Below are 27,016 nucleotides of genomic sequence, written 5' to 3'. Positions count from 1 at the left end.
CTTTTGTGCCTGTCAGGCGTATGTTTTGTAATGTCATTTGTTTTATTATGTGCTGTGAAATCTTTTACTCATTTGGAACAAATTAAGTTTAAATTAATCCCACCTCCATGTTTAAATTTTTCCTTCTTTTATGTGCTGTAAACAGCAGATGCCACTGCTGAGCACTGCTCCTGCTGTTCCCTCAGTCGGCCACAGGAGGAGTGTATTTTGTTGTGTTTGAGCTTCTGTTTGCAGCCCTCTGCAGTTTCTGTCTTTAATTCAAACACACTGAGGGTTCATGTGTGATCTGTTTGCACTGAAACGTTTAAATAATGTGTGTGTTTTTATTTGAATTCCATTTTTTATTTGATTATTTTTCTATCATGCATGCATACATGCAGATTCTGCAAATAAAGTTGACTCTATTAATTCAACAGTTCGGTGGATAAAAGTGTTGCAGTATACGATGCGGTAAGTAAAGCACAAAATACAGTGTTGTTTTGTTTGGCTTTGCTGCTTCAGTTAACTACTTTCCAAACAATAAATCCCAGCAGCTGTAAACACGAGATGCCAAACATTCCTGTTCTGTCTGTGTTTGTTTACAGAACCTGGGAACCCTGCTGCACACGCTGAAACATCACGACAGGTAAATGACCCGACCCTGCTCCCGCTAGCCTCTCTGCAGCTACCAGACAAACGGCAAAAACAGGAGTCCAAGTGTTTCACATCAAAAAACGCTTGATTTTAGCTTGATTAGTTTTTCCCAGAAGCACTGTGTGCAGTGATGCAATAGTATATTCTCCAGCACTGCTTTCCAGACAGTCATTGAAGTGGCACCGCAGGTAGGCACCAGCAGAGCCCTTTGAAGTGCATGAAAGGATTTAAGATACTGTACGATCTAAGACTGGATTTTTTTTAAGGGTAGAGGGAACCTGACTTTTAAAGCCGATCTCTTCCTGTGCCAATTTTAGTCTGTCATACACACCCTTCACATATTGCTGCTCCTCTTCCTCCTCCCTGCAGGTACGTGACTGCTGTTGCTCTGTCTCCCACCATGCCGTGGATTGCAACCGGCTCCATGGACAGAACCGTGAACGTGTGGAGAATGGGAGATGGAGTCAGTACAACTGGTAAATATTTAACAGAGAATTGTTTAGGTTGGCGCCCACAAACGCACAATCACTCCTCCTTTCTTTCTTTTTCTTTTTTTTTTTTTTTTTATAAAGAGATGGTTAGCAGCGGTTCAAAGCCCACGAGCCATTTGGAACGCCAAAGCCTCCCAAAGGAGTGTTTTGGGAGATATCCAGCAGGAGAAGCTCCTATTACATGTGTATTGCTGTCTGGCTGCGCTGTCTAGAGAAGGAATTGTGATTGATGTTTATTGGTGCAGCGGGGCAAACTACCACTGAGCCTCAGAGAGCTGTTGTTATGGAAGTGAATCCTCCTTTAAAAAAAGTTCCAGCCCAACATGAAAGACAACATTTGGAATACTAAATGAAAAGGTGCAATCGTTAGACATCTGGAGGCCTTGAAGCTTCATCAGGGCAGCTCCCCATCTGCCATTAGTCAGGTTGATGTTGACAAAGCAAATTCCGTCTCAATGAAGATCTGCCCTTTTTATGCCTCTATCTCTTTCTTTCTTTATATCTCCCCTTTCCTTTAATCTTAGTTCTTTCTTTCGTTTCACATATTAAACTTATTCCCTTTTATGTTTTTCTGCAGCAGCTGAATCAAGGCAGACGTCGTGCCAAGGTAAATGAATGCATCACTCTGTTTTTCCCTTAGAAAACTTCAGTTATTCACAGTACTTTTGGAGCTAAAAACACTGCTGTTTTATTGTATTATGTTCTTTATGTGTGTGTGGTTCGGATATCAGAGTCTAGTACAGGTGTTTAGATCATTGTTCTGAAAACATCTTTGCCTTTGAGCTATTGTTGTAGCATGCTGTTTTGTCTTTTTGTAGAGGATGAAAGCTTTTCTTGTGATTTGTCATGTGTTTATACTGTATATCGTGTCGTGCGAAACCAAAGAAACCCAAAGCAGGTGTTCTGGTGAAGCTAATGGGGATCCAAAAACAAAAAGAAGACAAGAAATAGCAAGTGTCTGTCTTTAAAGGATAAGGCTGGCATCATTCAATATTTCTCTTAATGCCAGCAAATCCCATAAAAAGACAAACAACAGTGTGTTGGTTTGTCTCTCGACACTTTACCAAGCCCATTCGTCCCCACTCATTTGTTAAAAATGGGTCATAAATATGTGGTTTCATTTTCAAAAAAGCCTCAGTAATTTCTTAAAACATGTGGGCACAGTATTCTTTAGCCATGCTGGCACTGTGACTCTGGATTGCCATGAAATGTGGTGCTGACACTCTCATCCCCCTCAGGCTTTAGAGAATAATATGTTTGTTTACTGTATGACTAAATTCTTTCTATCAGCCACAGCTGTACTGAGTTTGGTGCTAATTAGCAAAAGTTAGCGTACTTATCAAAGATGGCAGCAAACAATATGTCTGCCAAATATGAACTTGTTGCATTGTCACTAAGAGCATGTTAGCATGTGAGCGTAGATTTATTTTACATCACCCTTTAACAAGGGAACTTAATATGCTTTATATAAGATGTTAAAGCGCATTAAAGGGACAGTTCACCCCCAAATCAAAAATACATATTTTTCCTCTTACCTGTAGTGCTATTTATCAGTCTAGATTGTTTTGGTGTGAGTTGCCAAGTGTTGGAGATATCCGCCGTAGAGATGTCTGCCTTCTCTTGAATATAATGGAACTAGATGGCACTCAGCTTGTGGTGCTCAAAACGCCACACAGCAATGTCTCTGTCCAGAAATCATGAGCCAGTTAATCAAGATAATCCACTGACCTTGTTGTGCGCAGTTTCTTGTGGGAACTATTTTCTTTATACTGAATTACAACACCAACCATATCGTCTTGTAGAAGGAAGCATGCATCTACTCATGGATGAGAGCATTGTGCTCATGATAGTGCAAGATGCAGACCAGTGGCTCCATTCTGAATGGTATGCAAGTGACTCATAAGTGTGTCAAATTTGTAGAAAACACTTTATTTTGTAGTACAGAGAATTTTTGGCACAGGGGTTTTATTTTGAAGTGCTGTTTCCTCCTGTCGAGTGAGTGACTAATGGACAGCTACTTGACAGAGACGGCAAAAATAGCTAGGCTGACCAAACGTCCTCTTTTGCCCGGACATGTCCACTTTTCATGTCCTGTCCTGGGCGTCCGGGGGTTTTTTATAAACTGATGATAATGTCCAGTTTTCCCTGTGTGTGTGTGTGTGTGTTAGAGTGCGGCACGGGCCGCATATTTCTGTCCGAACCCGAACCGAGCCCGACATTATTTAATGACCAAAGCACTGAGTTTGTGTCACACAGTGGTTACAGGCTATTTAACAGGCCGGGCGTGCGCCGTGGATGCTCAGCAGAGAGGGAGACCTCCGTGTTTGAGACGGGAGCGGGAGGCGGGAGGTCCGACGCTTCTAGCGAGAGGAAAGGGAGAAATAAAACAAAATAAGATAAAATAGGAAAAACCTGTCTCCCTCTTTTATTTTATTTTCAGCGTTTAATCAAGGTGGAGGCGGACGGCTGGAGGTCCGAGACTTCCAGAGAGGGGAGAGGTAGAAACAAACAGTCAATGTGTGTCTGTGTATGTTATATTCAGGTGTTGTCATGTAAATAACAGTGCCCAAGCAATAAACAGGACAGACAATAGGATTTTATTTATTTTTACACTACATTTTCACTGAAAGCTGACTGAATCTGACCCGAGCCCGAATACAATTTATAGCTACATTTTTGACCAAACCCGGCCCGACCCATCGGGTACCATCGGGCTCGGATCGCCACACTCTAGTGTATGTATGTATGTGTCCCCTATTGGGGCCTATCTGAATTTCTGTCTTTGAGAGATATTATTTTGTAATATAACTGAATTTTCTATCCATACATATAAATTTTAAATATATTAAAATGATAAGGCATCTTTGCGTAAACTGCGAGTATCATTTAAGTAGGCTATGTCGTGGCCAGCCGAGTGTCCTCTTTTTTGGAAATCAAAATATGGTCACCCTAAAAATAGCTCGACGACATGGGACAAACACAAGTATGATGCTGAATGCATTAAACTGTGTGGACCTTGAACTCATGACTAAGGTGAAATCTGGACCATTTAGCTTGACTAGTTAGGAACCACTGATGTAAACAATAATGGCGTCCTCAGCTGAGCTGTAATGTTAGCTAGCCCAGTGTTGCTAGCACAAACCTCTCGTCCATGAGTAGATGCACGCCTCTTTCTGCACGATGATACGGTTGGCAGGTGTTGTTCGGCAGAAAGAAAATAGTTCCTACAAATAGTTCCTGCATGAATCTGTTCACGGGTTTTAACAGGTCTGGGGGAAAACTGCATTCTCCTACTGTGCAGCATGGACATGGAACAATCTTCAAAAAGATTTAAAATTAGAAACACTTATATCCACGGATGAATTTAAGGACACCATAAAGAATGTGGTGACAGAGACATATGCTTGTTTTTCTTGAGAGGCCACTATGTTTGAATAGTTGTTGTTTTAGCATAGATTTTTGTATTACATGTACTTTTAATGCATTTTAAATGTGTTTTGATTGACTGCTACCTCGGCCATATCTCTTGTAAAAGAGATTTTTAATCTCAATGGGACCTCCTGGTTAAATAAATGAGAAGAACACACCCACAGTCTACCCGCACAGGTGTTTGCACTTAATGTTGTTTAATTAGACCTCTTCTCTACAGACTTGTTTTGACTGACACCTCCTTCACTCTCCTGTTAGTTTAGTTTTGTTGCACCTGTCTAGGGCAGGACAACCTACCGTTTTATCATTTTTATTGGTGAGCAGAGTTTGGCGATGTCAAGTGACTCCCAGTAAAACTCCACTCAACACTAACCTGACTAAAAGTCCGTTCAGCCAAAGTGATTGGAAACAGCTGTGTATGTGTGCAGGGTCAGCCAGTCTGGATGGGTCATGATGTCTCAGCAGGTCAGACATGTATTTTGGCTCTAAAGCTTTCAGTGCTTCATAAACCTACAGTGATATTTTGGCAGTTAGGTAAATAGTACATTTGTTAGGGACTATTTTTAGCTGTGGACTTATACCAACAGGCATGCTGGTGAGTATTTGTAGCAGCAGGAAGTTATGAAGGAACCAGTCACGCAGTGCAGATGTAATGTGATTTTTGGACAACAGTTGAGGTCTATGGCTCAGTGGAGTAAGCTATCAGACATTAACTGCTTGCTGGAATCAATTCATTGCTGGTTTTGGTCTATTCATGGGGTTTGTTGACAATAAGAAAAACAGACTATCTCTAGACTGATCCTGTGAATAATGGAGATGATGACGAGACCCCAGGGTAGACCAAGAACATGCTAGAGAGATTATTTATCTCATCTGGCTCAGGATCGTCCAGGAGGAGCAGGAAAACAATGTTGGCCAGAGGGACGTCTGGACTACCTCGCTTAGCCTGTTGCCACTGTGATCCTGCCCCAGATAAACAGCAGAAAATGGATGGATGGATGATGAAGAGAGCATCATGTGTGCATCTGTCCAAGTAATTAAACACTGCAGTCTGAGGCGTCCCAGTCTGCAGTGAAGCTCTGTGAGGTTTCATGCTTTTTGGCACAGCGATTCCATGACTCAGCCTCCTAGACTGGGAGACTCCACACTCTATCAGCCAGGGCTGCAGAGAGGAGGTGGTGTTACTCCGCTCACTGCCGTGCAGACCCAGTAAGTGGATATTTCCATTCAGTGTAGCTGGGGGCAGGATTTCTGTTTGCATAGTTTTACTCCTGCCAAAAAAGGAAAATCACTTTTTAAGCAATTTCACTTAGCCTTTGGTGCTAATGTTAGCATAGAAACACCCTAAGCTAAGTAAAGATGGCCTGCTATACATCATCATGTCAACATGTTTATTAGGAGAGATCAGGGTTGGTTGTCACATTCATTAGAACTCATTTCTGCTGAAAAAACTGTTGGTAGTAAAATTTACATAATTGGGGTCAGAGGTAACTTAAGTGGGATTTATACTTATGCATCGAATTTACGCCGTACCTACAATGTAAGCTCTGGGTTGACGCCTATACTGTACCCTACATCGTAGCCTGACGTGCACCTGCCCAGAAATGTAACTATATACGAGTAGAGGAAAAGTCTGCTAGTCACTTGGCTAATTCATACAGTGTAAAATGCCATAGGCTTGTGCTAAAAATATTAGCATGTTGTATGTGTGGGGAAAATGTGTCCAGCAAAAGACAAGTGCTTTGTCTGTGAATGCTGAGAGTTATAGTGAAGCCAAGTTGTGTTCTTGTGTTTAATATTTTCGTTATTAAGCCAAATTTAATGTGTGTTTTGGGTGTGTTTTGAATCAACTAAACTTTACAGCACTTCACAGAAACCCCACTGCCAACTAGTGTTTTGGAGGTGTAACTGCAGACACAGACACAACACCACACAAGTATAAATGCTCACAGCGACTTAGGCTACGGCATAGGCTCTGCATAGAGCTGACACATGAGAACAAATCTGGCCTCAGAGAATCGTTTTAGGAAAAAGGCATTTGACCATGGATGTATAAAGAGACCTGGATACAGTGTTGGAGGTGGGACCCCATTCATTCTATTAAAGTTGCTCAGTGGCACATGAAGCCAAAACGCTTCAGCTGCTGGTTATAAAATTACCAGAATGTTCTGGGAATCATCGGCAGGCACACTATAGACTTCCGCTTCCTGTTTAGTGCTCTGGTAACTTAAATAGTGACAAAATGAATCAATCGTGCTGCTCTTCTACACTCTCCAAATGATATTGGACTAAATGGATGAAACTGATAGTGAAACAAGTCAGCAGGGCTTGAAAAGAGGGCTCAAAAAATGTATCCACTGATTACCAAGGCCCAATTCCAGTCCGATCCCTTACAGACTCACTGACTTAGAGGCATGTTCATGTGAAGTGCATGAGTGTGTGAGGGCTGTCCCATTGTCAAATCGTCAAGTCAGTGAGTCAGTGAGTGAGCCCTTTATGCCCCCTTACCGTAGGTTAGCATCGATGCAGACTTACGGTAAGGAAATTACCCACAGTTCATAGCGTTGTGCCCCCGGAACACCGGAAGTGTTATAAAAAAAAATGAAAATACGGTCGGCAGATATGCAAACGGTAATGTTATGGAAGGAGAGCGAAAAAAACAGATAGACAAACAATGAAACATTACATTAACAAGGATTTAAGATGGTACATAAACACACATGAAGTCAGAGGAATACCAGTGGTTATATTCCACACACAAAGAATATATATCTATATCTATATAGATAGATATAGATCTATCTATAGATATATATATTCTTTGTGTGTGGAATATATGCTGACAATAACCGATAAATGATCAAGCCCAGAGCCGCCAGTGTCAATAACATTTTGTCCCATTCCTATTTATAGCATCCGGAGCCCTTTCAGACTCTCACACTCAATCACTTACAGTTGATGTCAGTTAAGTCAGTGAGGGTTCAGGGCTTGAGTCTTTAGGGGCCGGATTGGAATTGGGCCCAACTGTCTTTCGCCATGTAAGTCAGTGGGAAAAGTCTTTATTGGCCGCAGGAATCACGTGACGGTGTAATTACACTGTTTGACCACTACAAAAAATTGGCGTCATAGCCTGGAACATTTCCGGGGGCCAAAATGTAAATATACGGCTCCTCTCCGTTTCCTCTCTGAGCATTTACACAGTTGGTTTTGTTATGATAGCTTGTTATGGTAGTGTAATGAATGTCTTGTGGGTGCGGTTTAGGCAGGTAGTAGGAGGCAGGGTCTGCAGTGACGTCACACTTGGCGGTTGGTGGTAATGAGTAATTAGCCGTTATTAGCTACAGCTGGAGCGAGAGCCAGGCAAGCTAACGTTACTGAACTGAGCGGGCACGCAACTACTGAGACGACGAAGACGCCGGAGTCAAGACAATTATGAAGACAAAAGAGACTTAGAAAGAAACACCACAAATTATTCATGTTTATTCTGAATTACCACGAAGAAGAAGGAGTTGGCCGGCCGACTGGTCCGACGGAGCGGCACCCGTTGGGTGTCCGGCGGAGTCCTCGGGCCCGAGCGAGGTGGTCGCGAGGAGCGAGAACGGTGGCCTGTCGGTGAGTTAACCGCCCCCAGATAGTGAAGCTTGCACTCATTCAGGGAAGTCCAGGCACGTGTCTCACGTCTAATGCAACACAGCTAGCTTTAATGACGTTTTACGAGCCAGGTTTAGCATAGCAGCTAACAGTTTATAATACAGCAATTAACCTTTCGCTAAGCCCCGCCCCTCTGTGATGTTCTGACAAGCTGTCAGAGTAAGCATGGAGCCCACACTCCAACTAACTGCACTCCCTGAAGAAATATAATCATATATTTGGAAAAATAAAATAGTGATTCCAGAGAGAAGCAGACAGAGGGTTCTACAGTCTGTGTTTGAAGGATAGCAGCAACAACAGGTTAAAAAGACAAAGATAGAAGCTAAAGCTATAGGCTACAGATCACAGTGTAAAAGTGAACCACCACATCACTGCTGATCATCACAGAAGACAAAGAATATAAAGGGAGACTTTGCTGATATTGAACCAGCTGTGTGGCATCGCAGTGTATGCAGATGAACTGTGTTTGGCTTTGCCCCTGTGCCACTGCCAGACAAGTAGGGATTTCCAGGGGAAGTCAAACAATGTTCATCTGAGCACAATGCTTTGACACACAGCTGGTTGAATGTCAGCAAAGTTTCCCTGCCTCCCTTCACTGGTTCCTGTACAGCAGGGTTTGTATTTCTTTCACTGTTATAATCATTAAAAAGCAAACGCAGCATGTGTATACATTCAGTAGACTATATCATCAGTAGCTAGCTAGCTAACCCTACACTTTTCAGGGTTTGATTTTGGTTTTGGAACAGGAAAGAAACGTATATCTTTTTCCAACCTCTCCAGGTAATGAGTACCATTGCCCCAGGCACAACATTTAGCTCCAAATCCACAAAATCAGCCCAAAAATGAAGGAAATCTAATTTGATTGAGTTAGAGTCCAGTCAATGGAGCACAGCTGAGTTGTTGTCAGACCCTGGTCTGAGCCAGCCCGATGCTACGTTATGATTTGCCAGTCTGTGTCTGGGGGCAGGACTTAGCGAAGGGTCAATTATTAGAGGTACAGTTAAGTTTTTTTCTTAGCTGCAACATGTTATTAGCTTAGTGGATAGAAAAAAGTCCCAGTTGGAGTTAGTTGTCACATATATTGTTCTTTATATTGTTCCATAAGGATAAAAATGCATTTGTAGTAATTTTTTCTGTTTATTTTCTCTTGATAAAGGAGATGTTAGGTTGTTCTATATTAATGACAAATTCAGATTGGTTGTCACAAGTGCACAAGGCGTATTTGACAGTCCATATCTTTTGAACAGAACAGCTTAAGGAGAGTAAGGTCACACTGTCCCTACCTGACACTTTTGGCTTCCCTAACATGAACAAGAATCTATTATGGACACAGTTTTCGAGGGATTCAAATGAATGTTAACAGTGTGACAACCAAACCCGTTCTCCCCCATCCAAGAGAAAGTTCTTACCTGTCAAGTGCTGTCATGCCGTTCAACAATCTTATACAAATAAATGAGTCAAACAGAGATGCCAGTTTCTCTGAAGCCTCAGTAGACCAGAATGCAGTGCAGCCACAGGGCAGGGTACAATTTAAGTGAGGAGTGTCTTTTTTTCAGTAGCAAAACATAAATAATTCCCAGGCGCATTCATGTTCTTGTGGAGAAAAATATGCATTGATTATAAATTGTTTAGGATGGCAGACGTAGGGAGAGGTGGTGGGGGGGACCTAAAATGTAGTTAGCGTGGTAATGAGCAACACCTCCCAATCTTCAGGGTTATCCTTCATAGGGATAATGATGGGCGATGGGAACCATGAGGCTGCTGCGAGGTGTCATTAACGGGGCCGGTGCACAACAGGCCAGTTTGTCTGGGCTGCGTATGATAAATGATGGCCGCTCAATAACATTGTGTCGCGTGAAGGTTGATGAGCTGCATGCTGGCACAATCTGAACTAACACAACTCTGGGTTTCTTTTCTTTGGTAGATCACGTGCTTGTATCTGAGGTCAAGGATCTGTGTGTATTTGTGTGTTATCAGGAAAGTAATCTTCACTCCCATATCAGCACAGAGGGAGTGTGTCCTCTGTGTGAGTGTGAGTGTGAGGGAAATTGTTTGTTTGCATCAGATACGTTTTGTTGCAGGAGATGGTGGGGGTATAATAGCAGAGCACTTCCTCCCTTCCTGTTGTTGTGTTTCGCAGGAAGGAAGTTGCCGGGTCACTCCAGGCTGCTGGTTGCTGATTGGTCGGAGGAGGATGTGCACACTTGGCTTTGTGAGGAAGGACTGCAGGAGCTCGTCAGCATCTTTAAAGCCAACGATATCGACGGAGCAGAGCTCAGCCAGCTGAACAAGGAAACGGTAGCAGAGCTGGGAATTGGTGAGAATGGAATATGAAACACAGTCACATACATTAGTTAACAGTCCACATACACTCACAGGGACACTGGGACTCTGTGTTTTTGTGGGGATTTACCGTTTGATCCTAAAACATGACAAGCTTCAATTGGATAGCATGATATAAGCCGCTTTTTTTATCAATGCCCTGATTTATTTTTCCCCTCCGCAACTCTTCCCCAAACAGTGATCTGATTTAGGGACGTGAAGCTGCAGCGTTTCTATCTGCTTATACAATCACAAATCATGCTGTGAGGACAGTACCCCACAGGATGACCTTTACGTCACAAACAATGATAATCCCTCTGAAAATAAGATTAGTCCGTTCAGGGTCGTCCAAGGTCTGTGTGGAAAGTCATTGTACAAACTGCAGCCAGAAAACACCTCACCCTGCAGTGGATGGACACCAGTGTTTAAGCAGAAACACTACAGTACAGTAACAATGTACAAATGTCAACATCATTATCTTTAGCGTGCCTAATTCAGCCATAATTGGCAGTTACATTTCAATCATCATCATCAACCAGCAGAAAGATAATCTATGATTTAGTTTAGACTATTGCAGCCTGTTACACCAGCTGTTCAAAGTTCAAACCTAACCAAGCTATAATAAAAAGGATTACTAAGTTGTGATTCATACATTACTAAAATAAAAGCGGTTACACCACCAGTAACAACTAAACAGTGACACATGCCACTTGGGTGGGTATAAATCCTAAAATATAATTATGCTCAGCATCATCTTTTCATTAAAATGGCATGCAGCATTTGGCAACACAGTAATCCAGTAGAGAACTAATTTATTGATGTGATATTTCAGTATTGATCCAGCTTACAACGATGTGCCACAATGCCAAGTGGTTTAGCCAGCCAAACAGCTAATGTGCACTTATCTTTTGATCGCTGATTGCCTACTTTTTTTTTTCTTTTTTTTTGTTGTTGTTGTTTGTATTTTATTGATGTATCAAACTGCCATACATCTATTTGCCTGTCTTGGGCTTGATCTTCCTCAGGTAGAACCCGAGCTTGTTGCCGTCCAGGATATAGCCGTCTGCCCTGCCGCACTGGTCAGGTCTAGAGGTGCTGATCTTGGCTCGTCATACTTCTTCTGGGTCCTCTTTGACCGCTTCTTGTTCAGGACCTCTCCTCCTCCTCCTTTCTTGTATCCCAAAGGACTCATGCCACTGCCTGTAGGGAAGGCTGTTAAAGAGGATGATGCATTTCTTTACCAGGGTCTTGGTTCTTATCGATGTGTGTGTGTGTGTGTGTGTGTGTGTGTGTGTGTGTGTGACACACAGACATGTGCACGCAAATACAGGTCAGCACACTAGAGCGCAGCTTGGGCCGCATTTTCCTGACCGAATCCGACCTGAGTCCGAGACAGTTATAACCAAGCCCGGCCTGAACCCGACAGACTTTATGATTTTTAAGTCCGAACCTGACCCGAGCCTGATGCAGTTTGTTACCTGTCATAGTTATTGTTATGGACAGTGTGTAAATGACCATCAAAAGACTGCTGTTAGGCACAGTCAAACGCCGCGCTCGCGGAATGGTTCCATAGGTACCATTCACAACATTTCGCAGTGGAAACAGGAAAAAAGCATACTTAACTGAACCGTACTATACATCTGGTGGAAACGGGGCTTTTGTATTTCGCGGGAGGGTGCCGGAGCTCATACTTCCTTTCCTTGTGGTAGGGCTTGCATTTACCACTGGTCTTGTGGCATTTATGCCAGTTATCCCTTGAGATACACATTCTCAGGCGCCAGCTAGAAGGAGATGATTGGCTGCTTACCTTAGTTATGACTTCAGTTATTCCCCAAGTAGTCGTGGTGCAACCAGATTCGGTAGCTGATTTAATTACAAACTAGTTACTAAGTCTCTAGTGTTGACTCTACAACTTAACTTAGGAGAGAACTTGCACATAGCTGGAGCCACTCAGAGCTGATATGGAAACAGAACAATACAGGATAAAACAAGGACACAAGCACTGAGAAATATTATGATTAATTTACAAAAGCACCTTAGACTGACATGTATGTACAAGTAGTGAAACTTGCTAAAGTCTAAATCAATATTATATAAAGATTTCATTACTCACCTTATTTTTTAATTCCTTATGATTGCAGAGTTCTCTGTCAGAAATATGCATGATGCACACACACACTTTCTCTACAGATTAAAATTTAATTATTTTCTGTTAAATTAACAAAGTTAGGGGATTGTTCACCTTGTATTTGGTCTCCTTGTTATGGGTGCCTTCTAATTAGTATTTAAATGCTGGTAGTTTCAGCTAAGCACGTCTTGAATTTTTATTTACACACACAGTTTTGAGTGGAATTTGAGCAGACAGCTGACACACTCCGTGAGTGCCATAATGCCCAGAAAAGCCGTCTTTACTCTGATTACGGTACTTTGCACCAACTGTAATCATGTAACTAGCTGCATCACAGTCCCACCCTTAATCATGGTAAAAACGCCCTCCTGGCTGTTATGTTTGCTTTAATTGAACAGAAGTAGACAAGGTAAAAAAACAAACAGTAAAGCCAACTTTGTTGGGCGTGCTGCTCAGCTATGCACAGCATGTCCTATGGACTGAACATCTCTTTCCCATGTAGTTAGTATGGAGGACAGCTCTCATCATTACCACAGAACGAGGACAGAGGAAACAGCAGATTGCCACATTTCCTGTCCTTTTTGAGCTGTGCAACCAACAATTATCATTTTCCATGCATGCCGTTGGTGTAAATGAGTGCATAGACACACACTCACTTACACAGCACACACACACACAGCAAATTAGATTCCAGCGCACTTTACTTAATGAAATATTCATGAATCTTTGAGTGAGTGGAGGGAAAAAAAAAAGTTCCTCTCAGATATAATTCAGTATATCTCTGTGGAGACAGCCTCATTCTGCGGTTTTATTGTAGCGTCTCATCAAATTATCAATCTAAATGTAAAGTGGACAGTATAGTACTAATGGCTTGTGCCCTCGTGAAAAATGTGGGAACTTATGGAAATCTTAAAACCTATAGCGCTCTTAAGTGCAGTTTTTCTATCTAAGAGTAATTTATTGGATGAATCGGGGGACTTAATAGGTTCAACGTGTTTCATTGAGAGAAGACAGTTTGATTGAGCAACATCACTTTCCCCGTAGGATTCAAAGTATGTATGATTGCGACAGCAAGCCTCCACGGCTGCATCTGCTGGGTTAACTACTGACTTTTGAGGGCACTGAGTGCATTGAGGCCCTGTACATCATGACATATGGGTTATGAGCATTTGAATAGATACAGAGGGGAGTTTAATTCAATTTAAACTACTCCCCAGATTCAATAATTTTCAATCAAAACTACACAAAATGTATCCCCAGCCTCCCCCTTATGTGTTAGTCAGCACATGCAGTTTTAAACCAGACTGTAGTTTCACCACATCTTCCAAAAATCATGCCTTTTTGTTCTGGCATTGTTGACATCATTTCCAAAGTAATTAAGTCTAACCTAAAACCAGATGGTTTATTAAGCGTTCTCAGCACATGTGAATCAATGACGAACCTCAGCACAGCTCAGAAACTCTCTTTATTCCCTCATCCAGGACTGTAGCGACCACTCAGCACGCTGAGGTCATCATGTCTGTGGTATTTTTTTCTGGGAAACTGGGTTTTTTCAGCAACATGGGGGAGATTACCTCCTGCATTGGTGGATATGTAAAATACTGATTCAGCTACACTCACCAGCCACTTTATTAGGTACACCTTGCTAGTACTGGGTTGGACCCCTTTTCTCTTCAGAACGGCCTTAATTCTTTGTGGTATAGATTCAACAAGGGACAGACAAGGTCAGCAACAATACTCAGGTAGGCTGTGGTGTTTAAACCATGCTCAGTTGGTACTAAGGGGCCCAAAGTGTGCCAAGAAAATATCCCCCACACCATTACACCACCACTACCAGCCTGAACCGTTGATACAAGGCAGGATTGATCCATGCTTTCATGCTGTTTGTGCCACATTCTGACCCTACCATCTGAATGTCGCAGCAGAAATCGACTCATCAGACCAGCCAACGTTTTTCCAATCTTCTATTGTCCAATTATGGTGAGCCCGTGTGAACTGTAGCCTCAGCTTCCTATTCTTAGCTGACAGGAGTGGTACCCGGTGTGGTCTTCTGCAGACCTTGGTTGTAACGAGTGGTTTTTTGAGTTAATGTTGCCTTTCTATCATCTTGAACCAGTCTGGCCAGTCTCCTCTGACCTCTGGCATCAACAAGGCATTTTTGCACACTGGATTTTTTTTTTTTTTCAGACCATCCTCTGTAAACCCTAGAGATGGTTGTGTGTGAAAATCCCAGTAGATCAACAGTTCCTGAAATACTCAGACCAGCCCATCTGGCACCAACAACCATGCCACGTTCAAAGTCACTTAAATCACCTTTCTTCCCCATTCTGATGCTTGGTTTGAACTTCAGCAGCTTGTCTTGACCATGTCTACATGCCTAAATGCATTGAGCCGCTGCCACATGATTGACTCACTGGCTGTTTGTGTTGCGCAGTTGAACAGGTGTACCTGATAAAGTGGCCAGTGAGTATATTTGTTGGACTCAATATATTATATTTCAACTACTTTTGGGCTAATATATTAGCAACATAGGTTTATTTGTGGCAGTATGGAGGACTAATTTCCACCATGAAAACTACAAATCTCCAAAGTTGGTGATTTAGAAGTTTTAAGATAAACTTGAGGAAATTCTATTATTATTATTTTTTTTTTTTAGGCTGAAAAACTTTAAAAAGCTCCTGGATTATCTGAAAAATGCATTGTTACAAAACTGAAAACAGTAAAGCTTTACTTGGCTCACAAAGAGCCTGTTTAGACCTGGTATTAACAAGCGTTTCACTGGTCTGAACACAAGTGTACAGCCAAGCCATTGCTATTCACACCTGTCCCTATCATGCATCTCCAGCTGACCACTTATGCTCAGGCTTCGTTACTGCCCCATGCAAAGTTATTATGTCCACGCTTTTGCTAGCTGCTCTGTAGCATGTTGCTAGCTGTGTTAGCAGTTGTGTCACAACAGCTGGAGATATCGCTGTCGGCAGAATCTGACATATCTCCTTTCTAGTGTTGTCACGGTACCAAAACTGGGACCCACGGTACGATACCAGTGAAAGTATCACGGTTCTGAGTAGTATCACGATACCACAGCAAAAATTAGGTAGATGTGCCTTTTGTCATTTATAAAAAGATAAATCACTTTTCTATAATACATCAATGACATTTCAATGGAATAAATTACTTATTGACTTATTCATACTTCAAAAACAGCATCAATAAGTGATTAACATAGGGGGGGATCAAAATAAAATAAATACATAAAATAAAAATCAACCAGCCACCCTCCTCCTCTGACAAGTAAAGAACAGTCCCTAAAGTGTGGTGAGGTTTGTGAGAGAAATGTGAATGGCTTGTTTGTCCTCTGACACGTCACATACCTGTGTGCCGCCACAGCTCGGCTGTTCAGGTACTTATGACGCCAATGAAGAGGAAATTATTGGACCTGGAGCCGGGCTTCTCGGTCGCCGGTAAGCCATAATCTTGCGGTGGCCATAGTGGTCAGCCATATTCCTGTCTGTGACCCCCATTCAACCCACAACTGGCAGGATTCTACTTTCGTTTCTGCTGCTGGTTGCAATCTGTACTTGCACAGCGTGCTCCTGAATGATTTCTTTTGCTCGCACAAAACTATTTTTAGTTGCAAATGCAAGTAAAATGCTTGCACCGTAGAGCTCTGTGGAAAACAAATCACTGTAGCATATATAAACAAATCTAGCCTACAAGTAGAAATAGATAAATAATACCTTCCACTGCTCAAAGATACTCAATAGCTCAGCTAATACCTGAAATGCCACTGGAAAACAAACCACTGCAGCAGCATATTGAGTGCCAGGTGGCCAGCTTGCGCTGTTATTGGCCAGCGGGTGCCGTTATTGGACGGTGCATGGACACTCACCCTCTTGCGATTAGACTTTGAACTTATCCCACAGTAGTGTTACCGTGAGGTACCGTAGAACTACGGTATCATATGTACCGTGGTGTTTTAGTACCACGGTCTACCGTTGGTACCAGTATACCGTGCAACATTACTCCTTTCATAGAGCAAAACAAGGAACGGTCATACAACACTTCGTCCAACTCGACATAAAAGTAGTAATTTGTAAAGCGTTTGGCGTACTGTCACCAAGTCAACCACCACATCCTGAACCTATGACGTAGTCCTTGTCGGGGATGCATCAGCACCCATTAGTGTTAATACTACAATAGATATGTGGTCAAATGTGTCTCAGACCAGCTCTGCAAGCAGTTTCAGTGACCAGATCACAACAGTCTTGATGGCCGTTTACACTTAGATTTAGCACTGTCCTCTTGTGACCGGATCACCTAAAACACATGTTAACACCAGGTCTAAATAGACTCAAAAAGTTGGTGTTTTGTTAACTGACCGCACAAAATAAGAGACAAATTGAAAACATTTCAGAGTTTTATTTAGGTGTCGTGACTTCAGTGTGTCTAAAATCGTGCCTCTGGCAAAAGAAAGTCAATAAAAAAACTGTTTTAATTTATTCAATATTTAATTCTACTTTTGTCTCAACCATTAATATGCAAATGGTGACTCAATTAATTCCTTATCCTGGAGGAAGTTAAAGTATGTAAAAAAAAAAAACCAAAAAAAACCTCAGTTTGGTAGAATTATTAACTTCTCTCAAACTTTCCTGCAGTTTGAAACTAATAGACATATCTTGCAATATTTCAAAGCATCATAGAGACATAAATGAATTACAGACAGAATATGGATGGATTAGTGCATCTGAGAGGGATTATCTAGGCCAAGAGCTGGCAACCATTTTGATATGAAGTGCCATTTTTAAATTTTCTTAATTTATGTGCCATATCAGTATAATGTCAATCCCTCACTCCTCAAAATGCTCCATTTTATGACCTCACCTGTATCTTGCCTCGACTGCCAAACTTGGTATATCATTTTCATCCATGCTTTAATCAAGTGTGATGCTAAATACCGTGGCTTCTTTGACTCTAACGTTTTCTGCCATTTCTTTGATGCGTCATTCAGCTCTTCTGGCTAACATCGCAATGTCTTTCATTCTCGATTTTAGTGTCTTTGTTTGGTCAGCCATTAAACAAATCCTCTGAGCTACAAAGGAAAGCCTCCTTTAACCAGCCTGGTGTGCCAGGACCCTAATATGTTTGCCGTCAGTTAATGGCTTCAGCAGTTCGCAGTGCAACACCTTGTTGCTTGTAGTGGTAAAGACTTTAAAGGTATTTGCTTGCATTCTATACCTGGACAAAACACATTTAAAGTTTTCTCGCATACAGTCTAAAAATGGCATTTAACTTAAAGTTCGGCAAACAGCATTTTCTTTTTTTTGTAATTTACTTTTCATTGGCATTTAACATTAAACCTTAACTGTATGCGTACACCAGATGTTCATGTTTGTCACAGGTCCCATAGTGGGCTTTTCAGAGGCACATATGCAAGGCAAAAGAAAAAAATGATAAAATAAAAATCAAAAATAACAAGAGCTAAACTATGAACAGTTAAGGAGTGATCTTTTCCTCACAATATACTCAATGATTTGTGAAAATAAAACAAGGCCTGCAGGGTTTTACGTAGTTGACCCATTTTTCCCAACGTCCAGCAAACATTTTCCAGACTTTAAGTACACACAGTACGGTCTTTCTGACACACAAAACCCCACTCTTCTGTTTATGAGGGCTGAAATGCCGAACCTTCACTTAAGCTTTCTTAGCTAGCAGTGCTGCTTTCGTCTACAGAGCCCGCTTCGAGCATTATTGTTTTTCCTAGAAGGCAACGACCAATCAGAGGGTCTTTGTGGAATGAGTGTGGCTGTGATAACAATGGCTGTGAAAGAGGTAATTTGGCATGCAGATGAGATAGCACTTTTATATTTCCAAAAAACTCTCGTGCATACTTATTGCTAGTGTGCCATTCTAAAGCTACTGGCACGTGTGCCTAAGATCTCTTAACCCGATCTAGGCTCTTGTTCTCTTTTATCTTTATTCCTATGCTCTAACATATTTACAGACCATCACATGGCTGAGCACTGAAATAATGTTATTTCCAAGTAAAAACAATGTGCGAGACAAAATCTCTTCAGGATTTCAGAATGCAGGCCAGAAAATGTAACCAAAGCTGCTCCTTTTCACTGTGACCGAAACTGTTACATCCTATGTCTTTTCCCAAACACTTTTCCTTGACCTCGATTGAAAAGTCGTAAGGTCCAGGAAAGATATGAAGGAGAAATCATGAGGACTTAGGAAAAGATAACTGAATGCTAAGAGAATCTGACGGCACTTACACAAGGCTGCGTAATTATGTGACGGCTGATAATATTGACGTGTCACTTTCAGTGTTGTTGCCACAAGCAGTTTTGGAACGGCATTATCTCCTTTCCTTTTGTAGGTCCGGTGTGCTCTGTTAAAGGAGATAAGAAAGGAAGCATTGAAGTATCTTTCCTTTACATTTAATTTGACCAGCTCTTATCATGACTGCCACTTAGATACTTCCTGGTCATTTCACCTCCTCAGCAGAAAAGACTACTCGACAGCAGCCTGTGTCTCTGTCCGCCACTATATACGGACACATCGCTAATTACGAGTGGCTGTATAGGTCCTTCCCCCTTTTGTAGCTGGTGGTAAAATCTGCAGGTGACAAATTCAAAGACTGCTGTCAGCGGGCAGAGACGTGCAGCTGCAGTTTCCTCTTTTGGGCCTGTTTTTAAAAGTTTGAATTCTTTAGTAGAATGAGTGATGTTAACTTTTGAACTACAGCCCACACAAACTCTTCGGGGGAGACACCTTGCCTGAGTTGTGAAGCTGTCATCACACAGTGAGCGTGTCTGGCTCTTTTTGTCGCAGCACAGATTGATTGAACGGAGGTCCAGATTTATTCCTGCCTTTGTTTTATCTGAGAGACCAGAGAGAGGACAAAGTCAGTCTGTTGAGTGTCTGTCACCTCACTGATTCAGCTGCACACAAGAAACACTGTGGAATAGCATTAACATAAAATGGATTTGAGCTGTTTATGTGAAATATGTAGTCTTTGATGATAATTAATGGATACAAACAATCTCTGCTTCACTCAAGTTTTAAGTGTTTCAAGACGTGGCACTGCGTGTGATGTAATCTACCAGTCATATTGAACAGTGTGTTGGTTTCTCAGAGTCTGTGGGCCTCCGTGGTCGTCTCCTGAGGAAGATCGAGGCCTTGAAGGCAGAGCAGAGCGGTTCAGAGGCCCCAGATGAGTTTCTGTGTCCAATCACCAGAGAGCTGATGAAGGATCCAGTCATTGCTGCAGGTTAGACGACAAACACTAAAAACATGTCCAACAGATTATTATCTTAGTATGTATACTAAGTGCCAAAATATGTCTCTGCTCCACAGATGGGTATTCCTATGAGCGAGAATCAATCGAGAGCTGGATCAGGGGCGACAACAAAACCAGCCCCATGACGAATCTGCTCCTCCAGACCACACTCCTCACCCCCAACAGATCTCTGAAGATGGCAATAACACGATGGAAGTCAAGCCAGTAGACAGCAGCTTGGCTCAGTTTGTTTGTCAGGATCCAACTCAACAGGTACTTTACAACAACACAGGAGCTGCTCACCTGATAACAAGTGCTCTTATTATCACTGGAGGTAATCACTATTTAAGAGACACCCCAAAATCAAAATTGCCTATTTTGATTTTGGGAGTGCTTGAAATATTGGACGTAGAGATGTCTGCCTTCTCTCTAATATAATGGAACTAGATGGCACTCAGCTTGTGGTGCTCAAAGCGCCAAAAAAATACATTTGAAAAACTCAACAGTAATGTCTCTTACAGAAATCATGACCTGGATACTCAAGATAATCCACAGACCTTGTTGTGAGCAGGTTCATCAAGGAGCTATTTTCTTTCTGCCGAACTACACCCACTAAATGTATTGTTGCGCAGAAGGAGGTGTGCATCTACTCATGGATAAGAGTCTCGTACTCATCACAGCACCACATGTAAACAGCGTCCTTCTTGGCTGAGCTGTAAGGTTAACTAGCTCAGTGGTGCTAGGTGAGCTAGCAGTTAGGTACACGCTTCCTTCTGCGCAGTTACACGGTTGACGGGTGTAGTTGAGTATGAAGAAAATAGATCCTATATGAAACTGCTCACAACAAAGTCTGGATTATCCTGAGTAACCAGTCATGATTTCTGGAAAGAGACATAACTGTTGAGTTTTTCAAATGTATTTTTTGGGCGCTTTGAGCACCACAAGCTGACTGATAAATAGCACTACTGGTTAGAGAAACAGAAGAGATCAGAAGTTAACGGATATTTACCCAGAAAATGGTCCTCTTAAGCAAAATATTTACATACCTGTTAATTTCAAGACATTGTATTGTATATTTAAAGACGCTGTCACTTAAAGCAACACTATGTAACTTTTGACTGTAGAAATATCACATTTTTCTTCTTTGACTGTTCAGCACACTCACTGTAGCTCATATCAGCTAATGTTGTCACACTGAAGTTAGAAACTGATGTGTAACTTACTTACGTATGACTGTTCTCCACTTAAGCTGCTGTTAACTTAAATTTTTGCATCTACTGTTATCCCATAATATTCCCTTATGGCCACAGCGGCTGCTGTTTAATCAACAGTTATATAATCTCACCTTAATTATTGAGTTAAAGTGAGACAATTTAACTTTTTAAAGAAGAAATATTACACAATCTATCTCTTAAAAATGCTAAACTTAAATTCATGAGAAATAGAGAATGTAAAGTTGACATCAGGTCATGTTCAATTCTATGGACTGGGGCGACATCTTGTGAGGTACACGCTGTGGTCAAGCAACCCGATTGTCATGTTAATCATCAATCATGTTAAACAACTTAAATGCAGGTGCACACATGATGTAATTTTTGTCAAGTAGGACGTGCTCCTGGATCAACATCCCACATCATGTTCTGGGCCAACATGGCAATCAACCAATCACAGCCCTCTGTCAGTATGCTGCTCCTGTTCTTTCAAAATTCCTTTGCACTTCTCCAGAGCTAAGCTAGTTTTCGAAATTGAAGTTGGCACAATTAAATAAAATCCTCAGTAACATTGAACAAAAACCTTATTAGCTACTGCATGGTTAGTGAGTTAGCTTGCTAACTAGGCTATGCTAACAGGTACGTTTTTAAAAGGTTATTAAAAAAGGAGGGAGAATATGTGTTAATCACAGGTATTTGCAATTGAAAAATATTATCCACACTCCTTGTTAGTGAACAATATTCTAGTCTATTGGCAAGGTTGCTCATTAGCATATATATATATATATATATATATATATATATATATATATATATATATATATATATATATACATACATACAGTGGCTATATATATCTCCTTCCTAGTTAGTAAGCTAACTTGCAAATATTCGAGCCTAATAGCAAGCTTACTTGTTAGCATAGCTGACCTACTTGGCAAGCTAACTCACTAACCCTGCAGCAGCACACTGATGTCAGAGGGCTGTGACTGGTTGATTGCAATATTGGCCCAGGAGCGTGATGTGGGGTGTTGATCTAGGAGCATTTCCTACTTGCCAAAATCATGTCGTGTGCAGGTGCACTATCTCCACTCACATACATTGTAACATTGTACATTGTAAACTCTCATTTTTGGACTGAGTGCATATACTTACACACAACAGACTGCGTACCTCACAAGATGGTTCCCCCAGTCACACACACAGCCTGATGTACTTTCACACTTTCTATAAAACACAGCTCTACTCTTATTATAAACATTATCACCAGTAGCAAACAGTGGCTAATGTTTGCTAACTAGATGATGCTCTGTAATCTTGAGAATCGCTGTTCTCTTCTGTTGCTTGTATCCCACATGTAAGACAGAAAAATAAACACACCGTACCTCACCAGATATGAATGGAAAATTTAATATCCTGTAATTGCCATTTGAAGCCACAGAGGCCACTGTTCAGCAAATCTTAGACTCACTTTGCTGATACATAACACTACCTGGGGCTTTTTGGCAGCAACCAACTGGCTGTACGACTCTCAGACTCCTACTCAGGCTCATGGTAATTATTAAATGTCATCTCAACTTAGGCAGCCCTGTGTTTTAGAATAAAAGTCAGCAGACCTGATAGTTTTTTCCTCAGTGGGTCTTTATTTCTCTCTCCCATGGTGGCTATGGCAGTAATGTTCTATTACAGTATGTGATCACAGCTAATAAAGCTCACAATACTGAAAACATGGCAACAATTGCATTTAACGTACATATTAAAATAGAGCTGATGGCCCTGTGCCCCAAAACCATTTCTGTTTTTATAGATATTTTTTCTTTTCCTCTGTAATATAAACTGCAATTGTAGCATACACTTAAACTCAACATTATTGAGAATCATTAAATGTCTTATTAGCTGTGCAAAAATAACTATATAAAATATATTGCTTTTACAATTAACCAAGCCATTGGCGCTGTAAATAAATTAAACTAGACGGCAACAACAAGCAGATACAGAAAGGGTTTCAATTCATTGTTAATGGCGATTTTATATAATGTACAAACACATTGAACAAATGCTTTTTTAGAACCTTTAACACCATTTAAACAACATTGTGCATAAAACTCAAAATACACAAGTCTGAACTTGTCAATACACTTAACAGATCTTCACTGAAAAGAAGGAAAAATACATATTTATATAATATACACAAGAGGATCTATAACATCCTTCGTAAAACACAGGAATGCCCCGTCCTTTTAGACTTTCTTACACCTTCACTGAGAACTCTCTTATGTCTCCTCTCTCAGCACCATGGACGTGATGAACACAGTTCAAACCTCATTTCATTCACTCAAACTCCTCTGTAATAACATTATGCTGTAACTGAATAAGTTGTTTAAGCACTTGAGTGGCCTAAGTTTGTATAAAGTGCTCACTGTCGCCGTTGCGTTGATGAGGACTTTACAGTACATGTCCAAAATACTTCTTTTCAGTGCAAAGTCTCCAGCTTGGCTGAATGACGGCGGACATGTTGTCATGTAACAGAAGCTGACAGCCACAAGCGACAGGTTGGGAGGAGAAAAATTTGGAGCATTCAGTACACTGCCTGCAGTCTGTATTCACACAGGAAAACAAACAGCTTGCAAGCTACACTTCTTACAAGGCTTAAAAGTGAGACTCTTCTGTTTAGGGTCGGTTAAAAAACTTAACACAACTCCTCACTTTAGGTTTTTGCTATCGTGTGTGTGCGTTGTGGACTGTTGGAGAGATAAAACAAACATCTTTACACATTCGACTCTATAAATGATCGCTTTGGTTTCATTGAAGCTACGTGAATGGCAGGATTATCTCGGGCCAGGCCAGGCTGCTTGGGCTTACTGTCCATGAACGTGTGCGGCATCGCCAGTGCTGGCTTGGACTCTTTGTAACAGTTGGCGGCTTGGCAGAACTTCTCTGTGAATTCCTTGGCGTGCATGCCGTTTTGTAAGCTACTCATTGCCATAGCACCCTGAGGTGGTGGAGGTTTGTGCTGCTCCTGGTAAGTGCTCACCGATTTGGCGTAAGGCAGCTCACAGTCGACGGGCAGCAGGCCCATTGCTGACATGTTGTGACACACCAGGCCGTCAGATGAATGGTTGAGCCAGCTGCGGCCGACAGACTGCAGGCTTGGGTGACTCTGTAAGCCGTGATGTTGCTGCTGTTGGATTTGCTGCTGCTGCTGTTGTTGGAGCTGTTGGTGAAAGCGTGCTGTCTTGTCAGTGATGCCCATGAAGGGTCTGGGTTTGTACTCTGTGGCAGAACTGGCCTGTTGGCTGTGCTTTGTTTTGTCAGAGATCTTGGTGCGGACATCGGGGCCCAGCTTGCCGCTGTCTGATAGACTGCTGCTTGATGCCAGGCTGCTGGTGGAACTGGACACGCGCATGCTGCTGCCGCTGCCTCCGCCCTGTGATCCTGTTGCACCGGACATCCCCTCCTTCCCTTGGTCAGTGTGGTTCCCTTGTGGCCCGGGACCAGAGCAGGCCAACCCATCCAGGGAGGATGCAGAGTGGGCAGACAACCTGTCTTGCCCCAGTCCCTTGGAGCTGCTGCAGGAGGAGTAAGAAGCCTGTGAGGAATGGAGGCTCTCAATTTCACAACTGTGACCCATGGAGGTGGAGGCTGCTGCCAGCGGCATGCGGTTCCCGTATACAGGCTCATCAGCTGGGGGTGGCAGAGGGCTGATGTCGATGCCCGGGCCTGGCTTCAGCATACTGGACATGTGTCGGCTTGGTAAGGGACTGGAGGGAGCGTACTGAGATTTGGCCCCTGCCACGCGGCCCCCTACGGCTCCTCCCCCAACTGACATGGCACTCATATGCTGGTTGGTCTTGACTATCTGGGCCTGCTTGGTGGGCTGCAGGACCAAGCCCTGTTGGGCCAGTGCTTCCCGGTGCTCTCGAGGGTACCGGTGTGGAGGAAGCCTGCTGGGGCCTGGGGGTGAGCTGGGGCTCTGACTCTGATGTCCCAAACTGTTGCTGACAGGCTCAGAGGGTAAGACTCTGTTGTAGGAGTAACTGTTCTGTGACCAGCAGGCTTCAGTTGTCCTATCGTGCAGCGAGGCTTCCTCCTCCTCCTCTTCCTCCTCTTCCAGGATGTCTCTTTGTCCTTCCACACTCCTGGCAAGGCTGTGCTCTGAAGGGTCCTCCTGTCCTTCATCTTGCTCATGGTCAGACTCGTGACCTCCTGAAGCCTGGCTGGAAGCAGCTGCAGCCCCAGCAAGCCCTCCCTTAGTTTGGGTGCGCTGCATCTGTTTACACTCGTCCTCGACTCGAGCCAGCAAACGACGGATTTCCCGATTATTGGGGCACAGCTTGGCTGCTTCATGCAGGTCAGCCAGGGCTGCAGTAAACTGCCTATGGTTGGAGAAAGGGTGAAGAGAAACATTGTTACCTGATCCAGACCATATATTTCACCACTAATAACCACAGGAGCTGGTCTGGAGCTGTGCTTAATAGTTTACCTGCTGCTTCTTTTAGCTCTTGCACGGGCATAGTAGGCCTCATAGGATTTGGGTTTCAGCTCCAGTGCTTTTGTTGCAAACTCCTCAGCCATCCCAAAATCCTACAAAAGAGAGAAGAATCAATACACTAGTCAACCAGTTGAGAGTTACTTGTTAGGTCTTATTATTCCTTTGAGAACAATTTTTCAGACTAAGTAATGGCTGAATTTGACCCATGCTACATCTCTCCAGCATTTATGCTACCTTTTTGAAATGATAAAAAAGCCCCCCAGGTGCTGAATAAACATACAGCAGACAATCTTGTCTCGCTTCTCCTGCTAACTTGCAGCATATAATTACATCACAGCAGCTGGCTCGCTACAAAAATCCTCCTGCCAGACTTATGACTAGACTAAGACGTTTATGAAGAGCTTTTCTGAAAAAAACAAAACAAAAAAAAAAAAACAATTACCCAGAAAGTCAAAGACACAACAGCCTTGCTTTAGTGAACTTATTTCATTATTCTGTTAAAGGGATAGTTTGGATTTTTTAAAGTGGGGTTATATGTGGTACTAATCTGTCACAGGTACATTACCTGCCTTGGATGGCGGTCAGCACACCCCAAGCCTAGAGAAGGAGGCAGAAGTACCACCACAAAAGCTAACCGATGTGCTGCTGCAAGTGTATGCCATATTTAGAATATTCTCACTTCTTTACCTGGCCATCAGACAGCCCCTTCCAACAGGAAACTGAAGCTGTAATCTACGTTCTCTTCAAAGCCAGACCCCATTGACAAAAACAGTAATTTTACCTTGCATAACACAGGAGCTGCTGGTCTGCTGCTGCTTCAACCAGTTAGTTAGTTTGTGTTATTGTGTGACTTCAGCATTTTAAGGGTTCAAACCAGGCGCGTCGAGACATCTATTGAATATAATACACCGACTATGGATGAGCACCTCATACAACCCCACTTCAAATAATCTGAACTCTCCTTTTGAATCACTGGGTGAAAACTCAGAGGAAACTGCTCAGCACACTTAAACTCTGGCTGAGTGAGCACACACATGCAGGAAGTGTTTCACAAGAATATTTGAGGAGATTGAGTCCACTGCCCAGTGTGCTTGTAGCTTTCTCCCCACCTCCTCCCTGCTACCATCTGAACACTAACAAGCTTCCCCTGCCCACACATGCTTAAATCATTTCTCATGCTGGAGTCCTAGTCACAGATTTATCTTTTTGTCTGAAACATTTCAAAACAATTGAGGATACTTTCCAGATAAAAAAGTCTACTCTTCACTAAATATCCATTTAATGATGCCCCATGATATTCATCACTCACTGACAAATAAAACTCCTGTGAGTGAAAACCTTATTTAAAGTCATTAAAGGATCACGCTAAAAATA

At 42.3% G+C, this 27,016-nt stretch overlaps 2 protein-coding genes across 7 annotated transcripts in view; one reads left to right on the top strand and one right to left on the bottom strand.

Moving 5' to 3' along the window:
• LOC117251424 (WD repeat, SAM and U-box domain-containing protein 1) overlaps window positions 1-22,544 on the top strand; it is a 30,701-nt gene extending 8,157 nt beyond the window's left edge. Inside the window, exons 5-11 of the mRNA XM_033617699.2 lie at window positions 417-450; window positions 585-625; window positions 1,003-1,109; window positions 1,702-1,731; window positions 10,345-10,521; window positions 19,796-19,930; window positions 20,017-22,544. Coding sequence (XP_033473590.2) covers window positions 417-450; window positions 585-625; window positions 1,003-1,109; window positions 1,702-1,731; window positions 10,345-10,521; window positions 19,796-19,930; window positions 20,017-20,168 — 676 coding nt within the window. The 3' untranslated portion in view covers window positions 20,169-22,544. The remainder of the gene's footprint in view (window positions 1-416; window positions 451-584; window positions 626-1,002; window positions 1,110-1,701; window positions 1,732-10,344; window positions 10,522-19,795; window positions 19,931-20,016) is intronic.
• Window positions 22,545-22,770: 226 nt separating this feature from the next.
• The window catches only part of tanc1b (tetratricopeptide repeat, ankyrin repeat and coiled-coil containing 1b), a 137,625-nt gene continuing 133,379 nt past the window's right edge, over window positions 22,771-27,016 (bottom strand). For all 6 annotated transcript variants that reach the window (XM_078174484.1, XM_033617695.2, XM_033617694.2 and 3 more), the window contains 2 exons: window positions 25,634-25,734; window positions 22,771-25,526 (listed from right to left, as the gene is read on the bottom strand). In XM_078174484.1, the coding sequence (XP_078030610.1) occupies window positions 23,918-25,526; window positions 25,634-25,734 (1,710 nt within the window). In that variant the 3' untranslated portion in view covers window positions 22,771-23,917. The remainder of the gene's footprint in view (window positions 25,527-25,633; window positions 25,735-27,016) is intronic.

The sequence above is a fragment of the Epinephelus lanceolatus genome, chromosome 14, assembly GCF_041903045.1.
Source record: "Epinephelus lanceolatus isolate andai-2023 chromosome 14, ASM4190304v1, whole genome shotgun sequence".
Lineage (NCBI taxonomy): Eukaryota > Metazoa > Chordata > Actinopteri > Perciformes > Serranidae > Epinephelus > Epinephelus lanceolatus.
Note: the sequence above shows the minus strand (reverse complement) of the source record. Positions and strands in the feature narration are given on the sequence as shown.